This window comes from Ipomoea nil, unplaced genomic scaffold, assembly GCF_001879475.1.
Source record: "Ipomoea nil cultivar Tokyo-kokei standard unplaced genomic scaffold, Asagao_1.1 scaffold0302, whole genome shotgun sequence".
Classification (NCBI taxonomy): domain Eukaryota; kingdom Viridiplantae; phylum Streptophyta; class Magnoliopsida; order Solanales; family Convolvulaceae; genus Ipomoea; species Ipomoea nil.
Window position 1 is genome coordinate 395620 of NW_017616730.1, and position 12699 is coordinate 408318.

At 38.7% G+C, this 12699-nt stretch overlaps 3 protein-coding genes across 4 annotated transcripts; 2 read left to right on the forward strand and 1 right to left on the reverse strand.

The window, feature by feature from the left end:
• Window positions 1–107: 107 nt before the first annotated feature.
• On the reverse strand, window positions 108–3981 carry LOC109160023. 2 transcript variants are annotated; one of them, XM_019308134.1, is made up of 6 exons: window positions 3359–3979; window positions 2704–2915; window positions 1367–1607; window positions 1190–1275; window positions 1019–1110; window positions 108–908 (listed from the first exon to the last, which is right to left on the reverse strand). In XM_019308134.1, exons 1-6 carry the CDS (start codon window positions 3713–3715, stop codon window positions 652–654), a joined length of 1245 nt encoding a protein of 414 aa, XP_019163679.1. In that variant the 5' UTR covers window positions 3716–3979; the 3' UTR covers window positions 108–651. The 2 variants fall into 2 exon arrangements, with proteins under 2 accessions (XP_019163679.1, XP_019163687.1); XM_019308142.1 differs by having other exon boundaries at window positions 678–908; window positions 996–1110; window positions 3359–3981.
• A 1656-nt stretch (window positions 3982–5637) lies between these two features.
• Window positions 5638–6408, forward strand: LOC109158632 (uncharacterized mitochondrial protein AtMg00810-like). The gene has a single exon (XM_019306520.1). The coding sequence runs from the start codon at window positions 5638–5640 to the stop codon at window positions 6406–6408; it is 771 nt and encodes a 256-aa protein (XP_019162065.1).
• A 1932-nt stretch (window positions 6409–8340) lies between these two features.
• LOC109164043 (nicotinamide adenine dinucleotide transporter 1, chloroplastic) lies at window positions 8341–11643 on the forward strand. The gene is made up of 9 exons (XM_019312798.1): window positions 8341–8838; window positions 8958–9053; window positions 9186–9292; window positions 9959–10007; window positions 10092–10201; window positions 10543–10637; window positions 10720–10808; window positions 10930–11024; window positions 11151–11643. The coding sequence occupies exons 1-9, from the start codon at window positions 8769–8771 to the stop codon at window positions 11385–11387; spliced, it is 948 nt and encodes a 315-aa protein (XP_019168343.1). The 5' UTR covers window positions 8341–8768; the 3' UTR covers window positions 11388–11643.
• Window positions 11644–12699: the final 1056 nt, after the last annotated feature.

A 12699-nucleotide genomic window follows, 5' to 3' on the forward strand; every position in this document is an offset into this window, starting at 1 on the left:
GATTTTTCATATATCAAAATCATTCATTATTCTCATGAGAACTAAAACCACAAAACAAAATCACACAACTTCAAGCCGTTTAAACCTTTATTGCAACACAGTGCATCTAAAAATGAAAATTTCAATAATATGGCATTTATCTAAGCATTTTATAGTCAGAAGCACTTGTTACAACACCCTATCACAAGTATAAGTCTGTATATGCAGTATAGGAGTACAGTGTTTCAAAATTTTCGTCACTATCATCATGGTAGTTCCCCAAGAACTAATGTTACTGGCTAAAATATGTCAGCCATTCTAACATGTGCTTTAGACATCAATATAGCCAAGGCATCAACTGATTTCAAGCCAATACCTCTAAAATTTCATCTCCCATACCTCAAAACGAGGCAATGAAGTGCAAAGTGTGGTATATCAAACTGTTAATCACCAATCAAACATTATCATCCTTGGCGAGTTATCAAGACCTGCTGAAAGTTTCTCTGGCATTTAAAAACAAGGATTAAAGGACACAGCATTACTTCTATTTTTTCCCAAGTTCTGGGAAGTTTTCTGGGCTATTGCTGATCTCAAGACTGCCACCAAACTTGGAACTTCAATATTTCATCTTAAGGAGTTCAAATGTCCGCAGACAATCAACTTCCTGGGATGTCATCTCCTTTGAGAATAATGTGAGAGAAAAAACTGGTAATCAGGAAGAATAACCTGCAACATCCCAAGCCAACTATCGGCAACTTGCAAAAGAGTGTTTTCTTGCTCAGATTCATGCTGTCCACATGGACTCAGAAGTGAGCCCTTAAGTTTGTATGAAGCAAGGCCAAAAGCTGGTAGAGAAATTTTTGAAGCAGCATCAACCATGCTGCATACTTTCCCATCTCTTGCACCATAATGTTGTGGTGTAACAGTACCTGGTGCGAAGAAGATGAGTAAGGTTGCTTTAGGAGAAGCAGATAGAGCAATCTGGTACTGAAGAAAATGAGTTTGCATGCACATACAATTACAGGGAGGAGGGAGGCACCTATAGGTTGTGTGGACAGTGGATGAAAAGTTAAAAAAGATGCATCCAGATCCCGAAGCGTGTGGCCTATGGGTATTCTATATATTGGATACCTGCAATTAATCTTTTAGTAAACTAAATTTTGAATAGTTTGCAAATATCCTTCTCCTCTTTGCAGCAATCAGAACATACCAAGCTACAGAAATCCAACTTGATGGCATTAAATCACAGCTCCTGCACTTCTTCAACTCTGGAAATTGAGATGCTAGAATTGCTATCTGTCACATGAGCAAGATTGAGAATACCATCTCAGGACACAGAAGTGCAGAGACATGGTTTGTTTCATCAAACTCTACTAAGGGTATTTACCTTGTCAGCTAATGGTCTACGATGATGTGGTTGTTCTTGTTCCAAATACTCAAATAAGAGTTGCCCATTGGATTTGCCATTTTCACCTTCATCACCAGACAAGCACATACCAGGTTTGTCTCTGGATGAGATTCTGTTTAGTTTCCCATCAGCAGCAGATTTGCATTGCCTATCTGCTTCACAGTTACTGTTGCCTCCACTAATCTCCCTTGGCTCCTCATCATTCTCCTCACCAGATCTCCTATAGAAACAATAATCAAATGTTCACAAGAAGCAACGTGTATATATCTGATAATATCCAAGTAAGAAATAAGTTATTGCAGAACATTCAAGATGTATTTCTTTTCTCTCTCAAATGGAGAAAAATAATTCAAAGCTATCTGACACAGGGTTATCACAATGCATAACTCTGCTCGAAAATATACGAATTAGCATATTGCCAAGCTTCCTGGTTTCCTCCCTAACCAACCTATTCTCTTGGAAACAGGTCCAAAGGTACTGAAAGAGCATGGCAAACCAATATGTATTTACAAGTTGCATCAAGTGACAAGCTCCTCTAGCCACTTGAGAAACCCAAAGAGTTCCTAAAGTTGAGAAATAATCCAGTATTACACTGAAGCACATTAGGCACTTCTCCAAGTCTAGCAGCAAACTTGCACGCTAAGAATGTATGTAGCAAAGCAGGTTCATCTGGCATTCGATTTTTCACTACCATTTATATTTTTCATTTTTAGAAAGTTGACATAAGAGATGATGAAACCCAGCATTAAAGCAGGCAGCATTGGTATTAGTAAATACTGTTTAATCATTGATCACCTTGTTTCCAATGTAGCACCTCATTCCTGGGAAAATATTAATTCCACTACCTAGCATGCCAATGTCCAAAAGTTAATGCAACTTAGTAGCACTCTATAGCTAGGAATTAGGTCTAGCTCCAAATATGCCTAAGATAAGAGTCCTTAGGTATCATGCTGCAATGGTTATTGCAACAATGATATTCCTCAACAGTAACTTCAGGTGAAAGATAATTTAACTACACAAATAAAGAACTGACCACAATTGAGGTGATGCCCTCTCATGACTCAAATGCATCTAATATATGGAATGAAGGAAAATGCCCACCAGCATGCCAATGTCTTATAAATATAGAATGGTGGAAGTGAGCTATCAGCATGTATGGCGTTGACATACCATAATTGGCATTAACAAAATTGACAAATAAAATGTCATAAAATAAAAACAAAAGCACGAAATCAAAAGGACTACAATAATGGCATAAATGATATTTATATGAAGATGAAATAACTACAAAAGCATCATACTATAAAAAAGTTTACCTAAAGCAAGAAGAGGACTTTGATGGATCTATATACAATTGTATCCCAGATAAAAAAGGGACATAATATTGTATAATTCGGTCTTTTCCTTCCAACAACAGTGGCACACCCACTCCATATGCACTCCACTCGCTAAAGGATTCCCAAAGATCCTCAAGGCAAAAATATGCATTTGCATCTGCCTCACGAGTTCTCCGCCCTCTTACATTAAGCTGAACACACAAAACGCCTCCAATTAAATGTAAAGATAATTAAAAAATGTTGGCACCATGAACATGCCCTCCACTATACATCTTCATTCAAATTTCTATTCCAACTCACAAACTCTCAATACCAGAGCCAGTTAGAAGCAATTGCCAAGATATTAATCAAATTCAAACAATCAAACAGCATTTAGTTATGAATTTAAAAAAGTGTGGGAGAATTTTAATCTATAAAGTAAAACAGACCAGCAGTCTCCTTTGTACTGAATAAAGACAATTGAGCAATAATTGATAACATAAGAAGACATCAAATGGAAAGTTAGTGATTTTCATAACCTTATTCTAAGCCCTAAAAAGAGTACCAATTATTTTAATTTTAAACTGCATTCTCTCACAAATTAGACACTGGCACCCGATTTTTCTCCAGCTGCAAAACCCTAGCTCTTTCATACCTCAGAATTGTGCTGAGCTGACACAAAGGGAGTAACCGATTCCAGCAAGCGATCCAAGTTGGTGGCGTTTGTTGGCGGCCCTGTGGGAGAAGAAGAGCAAAGAACTGACTGTTTAGACAATGCCGTCCCCGACTCGTCCAAGTCAATCCGATTCCCCACCTCAGCCGATGCAGCAGCTGCCTCCACCTTCACAGTTCTCTGCAACTGCTGCTGCTGCTGCTGCTGAAGTCTCTGGAACTGCTGTTGCTGCTGCTGCTGCAACAGCATCTGCTCGTGCTGCCGACGGATCGCCGGCGGGCTGTAGAATCGGTCTCCGCCATGGCTCCGGGACACAGCAAAGCCTCCAGAATTAGACATTTTATATCTACTGTACCAATCAATCAATCTATTCTCTATATGGGTGTCTATGTATGGGTCTAAGTATCAAAGATACGTGAGATGAGATTTATAATTCACAGTCAATGGGATTGAAATGAAGTAATAGAAAATTTTACTATATAAAGCTGAGTATATCCCTGATTAGGGTTTTTGAGGTTTTTGTGTTGTTTAGAGGTGTCAAGTGTAGTAAGAGTTTGTACTTTAGTAGTGATGTGCACGGCCGGTGTGGAAAGAGGGAAGAAATAAACAAAGAGGGACTGGACCGGTTTTCTTTATTGGTGCACCAATTACAATTTCGGAATTGAGCCCCGTGTACTAATCAAACATATTATTTTTGGTAGGTGAGTAGTAGTGAAGAACGAAATTGTTAGTTTGGTTCCAAAATGATGAATGAGTTGATGAAACATAATTTTTTTTTTTTTTGTAAATGTTACTAACTCTGTTACATTGTAGTATCTGTTTAAATATAATTTTTGTATTTAATATCAGGAGTTTTATTTTTTATTGAGTCTGCTGAATATAGTTTTTTTAGCATGTTTATTTATTAGTTCTTCATCTGTCCTTGGTGTTTGGGACACTGTCCCTCCTCCTTGTATTTCGAATTTGATTTAATGAAATTGGTTTGTTTGGTTTAAAAAAAAATATGTTTTTTTATGTAGGGTTTATGAGTTATTACACATAATTACATAATGTAAATAATTTTTGGTTGAGTATGGTGACTATAATCTTATTAATATGTTTTTTTTATGTGTGATTTATGAGTTATTACGCATTGTTAGTATTATTATTATTGCTATTATTATTTCCTTTATTATTCTAGTGGTTGTGGCTTAGTCTTATGTTACTAGTCTATTAGTTAGGAGTTGTTTACGGGAGTTCTATCTCTTTGTATTGTAATCCTCTTCTGATGTAATTTGAATTGCTGAATCATAATCTCATCTGGTATCAGCTAGCCATCCGATCCTACCTCCTTCCTCGCCAAACCTTCCCGACAACAATGTCGACGAATTCTTCTGAACGGACGGTCACTGCCGCTCCTGTCACCACCGCATCTCCCACCCAAAATTCCCTTTCCTCAGCCCACCATTTCATCTCCATAAAATTAACCTCACGCAATTTCCTGTTTTGGCGCACTCAATTAGTCCCGTTTCTCCGTGGACAAGGACTATTGGGTTATGTCGATGGTGCCACCCCATGTCCGCCCGCCACCGTCGAAACCGTGATCTTCGGTGAGTCTGCTTCCGCGATAACGACGGTGTCCGCTGCCAATCCCGCTCATGCTGCATGGGTGCAGAAAGATCAATGTATTCTCTCACTGCTCATCTCTTCTCTGTCGGACGAAGTGATGTACCTTGCAGTGGGGAGAACGACGTCCGGCGAGGTGTGGCAGTCGATCACGGCGGCTCTTGGTTCGTCTACCCGAGCGCGCTGTTTGAACCTCCTAGAACAGTTTCAGAACATTCGCCAAGGGAACAGCACGCCGGCGGAATTCCTCGGCCGTGCTAAGCTTCTTGTCGAAGTACTTGCGCTTGCCGGCCGGCCTCTCTCCTTGGACGAGCAGAACATGTATGTGTTCAGGGGGCTACGTCCAGAATTCCGAGCCCTCGCTGCTTCGCTCACTGTCATCGGCACACCCGTTTCCCTGCCGCAACTCTCTGTCTCACTTTTTCACTACTTAGCTGGACAGGCACGGGTCTTTTTACTCGTGTATGTTGATGACATCATTATGATGGGCAATGACGCAGCACTAATCGACACCCTTCTTCATCGACTATCAGCTACTTTCAAAATTCGGGATCTAGGTACCCCAGCTTCTTCCTTGGCATTGAGACGCTCAAAGATGATAACAGGATCCTACTCTCGCAACCCGGTACATGAGGGATCTGTTGAATAGGGCTGGAATGTCTGATTGTAAGTCTCTAGCTACTCCTGCTGCCGTCAGTCAACCAGTTGCGGCCTCCGACCAACCATATGACAACCCCACGCAGTACAGACGCCTAGTTGGGGCACTGCAGTATCTCACCATCACACGTCCAGATCTCTCCTATTCCGTTAATCGGCTCTGCCAGTTTATGCACTCTCCGACGGTTGATCACTGGGTTTTATTGAAGCGTGTGTTACGGTATATCAAGGGCATGTTGGACTTTGGGCTCCGTCTGACTGCCTCCGACTCTACTACGGTTCATGCCTTTTCAGACTCAGACTGGGCCGGTTGCCAAGTCGACAGGAAGAGCACCAGTGGGTACGCCGTCTTTTTGGGTTCCAACCTCATTTCTTGGCTCTCCAGGAAGCAACGAACGATGGCTCGCTCTTCTACTGAAGCAGAGTATAAGGCCCTAGCCGATGTCTCAGCTGAGGTTACTTGGGTTGTTTCTCTTCTGCGTGAACTGGGCTTACATTCTGGTGAACCAGCGGCTCTATGGTGTGATAACTTGGGGGCTACCTACCTCTGTGCCAATCCGGTGTTTCACGCCAGGACTAAGCACATTGAAATTGATTTCACTTCGTTCGTGACAAGGTTGCCGCCGGTGAGTTCCGGGTTAACTTTGTGTCAACCAAGGATCAGGTTGCAGACATCCTCACTAAACCGTTGCCAGGCCCGCGGTTTGCTGCTCTTCGTGACAAGCTTAATGTTTTTTCGCACCCACCTTAAGCTTGAGGGGGTGTGTTAGTATTATTATTATTGCTATTATTATTTCCTTTATTATTCTAGTGGTTGTGGCTTAGTCTTATGTTACTAGTCTATTAGTTAGGAGTTGTTTACGGGAGTTCTATCTCTTTGTATTGTAATCCTCTTCTGATGTAATTTGAATTGCTGAATCATAATCTCATCCGCATGAGTATGGTTTACATAATGCACATTATTGATAGTAGTTGCATTTTTTTATCAAATTGTCTCAAGTATGTTATATGCTAAAATGCTAATGCCTACTAGAATGAAAGATTAACATTATTGATTATCTCTATACTAGTATAATATATTTTTATTAAAAAAATGTGTGCTTTGTCCAGCTACATGTATCATTGACAAATTTTGTGTACCTATCATCAGCAAAAATCCCTGATGCGGTAAATTTCACCGGATATATGTATTCGTCTCTTTTATTGAGTAAAGAGCACTTGGTTATAGGGGCTCGTGTTACCGCAACTGGAAGCCAAAGGGTCTTAAGTATGTTAATAGTTTAGAGAGAAAGCCAAAAGTCACTCTTACTAGCGTCTAGTGTGGCATTTATAGAATAGTGGATGGGACACATGCCAATAAATTGGCATGTACGCCACGTGTCATCTGTGCACTCGGACGGTCACGACATCTAATGATAAGGCATACACGACATCTAATGTACGCCACGTGTCATCTGTGCACTCGGACGGTCACGACATCTAATGATAAGGCATCCACGTGTTGAAGGGTATTTGTCTAGTCAATATCTGACATACTCGGTTATCAATATACCTCTTTAAGAGTTTAAGGGCTTATATATTGGGCTCGGGTCCCTCAGCCGATCGGAACTGGGCACCAAAGGCTAAGAGCAACAACGTACAGGCCGTTCGATTGTCTATCTCTCACGTCTAGTTGATCAAGAATTATATTCGGGTTAGACTAGGTCGACAATTGACCTTCGCCACCTATGGAGCTTAATCCGATCAGGTTTTCGATACGTACGAGTCAGTATAGTAGGGTATATTCCCTATCAACCTTGCCAATTATATTGGCAAGGCCATTGCATATAACTATGAGATTTTTGTAAACTAGTAAATTTCAAAGTTGAACCTAACAAGCCGTATAGTATGTCTTTGAAGATAGCATAAATGGTCATAGCAATATATCATCGCAAGGTGTATTAACCAGGATTTTATATTTTGACAACGTTATATGTATTTAATATAGGTTTTGCACATGCTTTATTTATGTTACTTGACTATTAATAATTATAACTGGCATAATATGTATCATGTGCGCCAAATTATATAAGAGCAACATTAATAAACAATTTTTTTCTTTAATTTTTGACCGGCATTTTAGGAGAGAGAGAGAAGAGAGAAGCGGATAAAGAAGAAAAAAGTCATGACAAAAGAGAAGAAAAGTCTTATGAAAATATTTTAAATGGTGGGTACCATAGCAAAATTTATTTTGCACGATAAAGAACTCAAAAAAAAATAAAAAATCCCACCCCTCAAGTTTTTATTTTGAAAAAATTCATAAAAAAACTACAATTATAATTACTCTAAAGTTCAAAAAAGTAAAAAAAAAAAATACACTCTCCCTAATAAAAATTACACTTATATATTTTGAAATAAAAAATTTCAATGATATTTACTCGTACTTTTATTATATAGTTAATAAAATTTACGTTAACTTTAATAAAATCAACCACTTAAAATTGCATTTGGACCAATTATCTAATTCTAAATTAATATAATACTTTAGAATTATAACATCAACTCAACCAACCACATTTGTGGCTTTCTAATTATTAGCCATAAGATTTTATTATATTATAAAGTAACAAAATTTTAATTTTATATTGTGACTTTATAGCACGTAGGCGCGGCCGCCAATAGAGACCCGCAGGGAGCTGCGCATCCGTAGAAGGAAGACAATAAATAAAAGAAAAGTAGGGTCCCAAATTGTGGCGAATCGTCTGGTGGAGAGTAGTTCAATGGTCGACAATAATTTTCTTCCTTCGATCCAAAACCTACCCTCCCAGATCAGATGAGGATTAGTGTGAGATCGCTTTCCTGTTTGTGATTCTCGATCGCATCGAACTCCCAACAACGCAGGCATTATAATTCTTCAGGTTGTTGCGGGGAGGAAGACGATAAAAAGGCCAGTCATAGAGGAGATATATAGGTTTGCTCCTTCGAATTGCTCGTTCCGAGCTCTACCGACTGGCCATGCGACGCTGGTTGTCAGCTATTGGCCTCTCCAGAGAGGACTTCTCCAATAAACAGATTGTTCCCGCCGTTGACGTTGTTGCCGCAGCATCATCTCACGCAGCCCTCTTTCGATTCGATCGCCGTAGATTTAGCAATGACTGCCGATGCTCATGGCCCTAGCCCTAAAGGCCTCCTCTGCAATGCCGGCGCAGGCGCCGCTGCCGGTACTTCGCGCTTTCCTTTTGGTCCACAAACAATTCGTTTTCCGCCTTTTCCATTCCCTAGTTTGTTGATGTTTATTTCGTTTGTGTTTGCTTAGATTTGCGAGTTTGATCTTTTGCAGGAGTAATTGCAGCTACTTTTGTGTGTCCTTTAGATGTTATAAAGACAAGATTTCAGGTTCATGGGCTTCCAAAGCTTGGTAATACTAACATTAGAGGTACTACCAAATAGCTGCTATATTTAATTTTGGTTTTTGGCTCAAATTCTCTCCAAACAGCAGGCATATTTAGAAGTAAAACAATGTAATATTTGATGGGTAATCTAATACGTTTCTATTTGTTTTGATCAGGCAGTCTTATAGTTGGTAGCTTAGAGCAGATATTCCAGAGGGAGGGGTTGCGGGGGATGTACCGTGGGCTTTCTCCAACAGTTCTGGCATTACTTCCAAACTGGGCGGTATACTATCACCTTTTCTCTAAATTTGATCTATGTGCTTCTAGAATATCATTTTGTTGACTTCTGTCTTTGTTCATACACTCCCATGGATGATATGCCTAAGTTAGTATGCTGTTTGTTTTATCTAGAGGTTTGGCTAAGAAATCAAGCTTGAGAAAATTACAATTTATGCAGTATGTAGCTTTCTCTTGCACTGCATACAGAGTTTTGTTTAATTCTGCATACAATCTTTGAATCTGACTCTACCATGCTTTGGCTCTTCACATATATATTTTTTTTTTCTGAAAAAAAAAAGTAGTGTGTGAAATACTGTCTATAAAAGAATGAGGAATTTTATTTAGATCTGAAGCTATTCTGACTATTTTCTTCTTGTCCATTTTTAAATTGGGTAAGAGTGGTAGCCATCCACCCCCCCTATAAACACTTGTGCACTGAGAGGATTAAGCATAGTCACAGAGTAACAGATTAGTTTTTCCCCAACACCATGGGATGGTGGACAGTGGTACTTTTCCTTTGCTGATATATTTTGTGAGGCTGGCCCATTCTTGCTTCTTTCTTAATTTTGTTTTCTCACTCATTGTTCTTCTGCCTTTTCGCTCTTTTATATTCCTGAAATTATGAAGTTAATAACTGAAATAATGCAGCACATGATCATATCTTCTGCAGGTTTATTTTACTATTTATGAGCAGCTGAAATCTTTTCTTTGCTCTGATGGTCAGTTAATTTTGTTTCATTGTTGAATATAAAGAATTTGTTTGCTGTTTTAGAGCTCAATATGTGTTTTATTGGCTATTTTAGATGAAAGACATGAACTTTCTATTGGTGCCAACATGCTTGCTGCTGCTGGTGCTGGGGCTGCAACAACAATTGCCACAAATCCTCTTTGGGTTGTGAAGACTAGACTTCAGGTGTGTGTCCTTCACACAAGTTTCCTTGACTCAATTGATTATGTCCCATGACATCTACTAGTTTGGTTACACAATGATATGAGGCCTTTACTATTCCCTTTTACCAAGAGGAGTTTAACTTTGTTTTATTTTGTTCCTCTGGAAAATCAATTAGGGCTGAAAAGTTTATATACACAATATTTTGGGGGGTTCTTTTCTTTCTTTCTTTTTTTTGGGTGTGGGGAGGGGAGAAAGGGGGGGGGGGGGGGGGGAGGATATATCCTTGCTACTCAATTGAAGTAGCATTTTCGTTTCTATTTCAAGATTGAGAGATCTGAAAGATCTGTTTCTGATATCTGTAGACTCAAGGAATGAGAGCTGGTTTTGTGCCATATAGGGGTACATTATCGGCTCTAAGAAGAATAGCTCGTGAAGAGGGCATTCGTGGGCTGTATAGGTTAGTCTTTATTTGAATGTTTGAATTATGCATCACATAGGTAGTTAAGCTTGTTGATCACTTATGTTTTCATTGTTGTCAGTGGTCTTGTGCCTGCTCTGGCGGGTGTTAGTCATGTTGCTATCCAGTTTCCAACATATGAGAAGATCAAGATATATTTGGCTAATCGGGGTACTTGGTTATTTTCTTTTTCCCTTTTCATTTGCTTAGAACTAGTTACCATAGCAATATTCCTGAATTATTCCCTTGGAAAGGATCAATATTGACACTGGTTGATTTCTGGTGACATTAGATAACACTAGTATGGACAAACTCAGTGCCAGCAATGTCGCTGTTGCATCATCAGTTTCAAAAATATTTGCTTCTACAATGACATATCCACATGAGGTCTGTTGGTCCTTTATTATTTGTCTTCTTCTGGTTCTTAGTGAATGACACAAATGAATGGAAAGGAAACATTACCAATTACCGTCTGTCTTGGGTATTATTATAATTGATTAGTGTAATTTGTAGGTTGTGCGGTCAAGGCTTCAAGAACAGGGCCTACACTCGGAGAAACGCTATAGTGGTGTGATTGACTGCGTTAGGAAAGTTTTCCAGCAAGAAGGCATCCCTGGTTTTTATCGAGGTTGTGCTACCAATTTAATCCGGACCACACCAGCAGCTGTAATTACCTTCACCAGTTTTGAGATGATACACCGTTTTCTAGTTTCAGTGTTCCCCCCTGATCCTCAGCCACAACCACTGTGAGGATCAATATCATCGTGCATTGGAAATTATTATGGATTGAGTTAGTTGGCTAGAACAGAATGTGGCCTTCCGCATAGGTTGTCATGGGTAAATTATAGAATCGCAAGATTGCAATTGCGTTAGGACACTGTAACAAACCGCCGCCTATACTGAAATGATAATGATGAAAAAAGTGTTTAAGATGCTATAGACAAATTAAACTACATTTTGGTTTTTGAAGAATTGTTGAATAATGATGCATTTTTAGTTTCTTTTGTTACTTGCCAGTTGTCATTTAAATATGCAAATTTACTACAACCTATTCTGGTCCGTTTGGTTCACGGAATAGACTGAGAATGTCATAGCATTTCCAGTAACAGACCTATTCTTCTGTTTGGTAACAATGTGTATTACTAGGAATACTGTTCCTAGTAATAGGCTATTACCTCAGATGAGGTAATAGCTAATACCAGGGCCCCCCCTAGTATTAACTTATTCCTGAGTCTTCAGGAATAGAATTTTTTTTTTTTTCAATTTTAACCTTATCTTTCTCGCCGTTCTCTCCCTACGTATCATTCTATCCTTCATGATTCCTTCATCATCATCATCGATTTCTTCATCGTCAACATCAAAATCAAACAAGTTTTCTAGCCAGATCAAATTAAAGCATCATCAACATCAAAATCAAGCAAATCTTTCTGCGACATCAAAGGTAAATTTTCAGAATTTTATTTTTTACCAATTAAATATTATATATATATATATATATATATATATATATATATATATATATATATATATATATATATATATACACTGCTGCGGCTCGCCGCAGCAGTAATTTATATATATATATATACACTGCTGCAGCCTCGCCGCAGCAGCAGTAATATATATATACACTACTGCGGCGAGCCGCAGCAGTAAAATATATATATATATATATATATATATACACTGCTGCGGCGCAGAGGGTTCCGCAGCCGCAGCAGTTTTGTTTAATGTTGTTTTTTTTAAAAAAAAAAAAATTATATTATTAATGTAATTATCACAAAATTTATATAGAATGACAAAAGACTCTAGGTCCAAAGTGAGGAATTCCGTTAGCAGTTATAGACTCAGTCAGCTTAATTAGTTTGATTCTATAATGATAGATTTGGTATATTTGGTAGGAATACCAGATAATGATATGTTCATCTAATAATTTACCATCTAATATCAATCAAAGTTTATTTAATTAAGATTAAGGTTGACACACAGATAATCTTTAACATAGAAATTGGTGAAAATGAAAGAAAAGATTGAATTTTATTTATCTTGAACTGAATTGTAA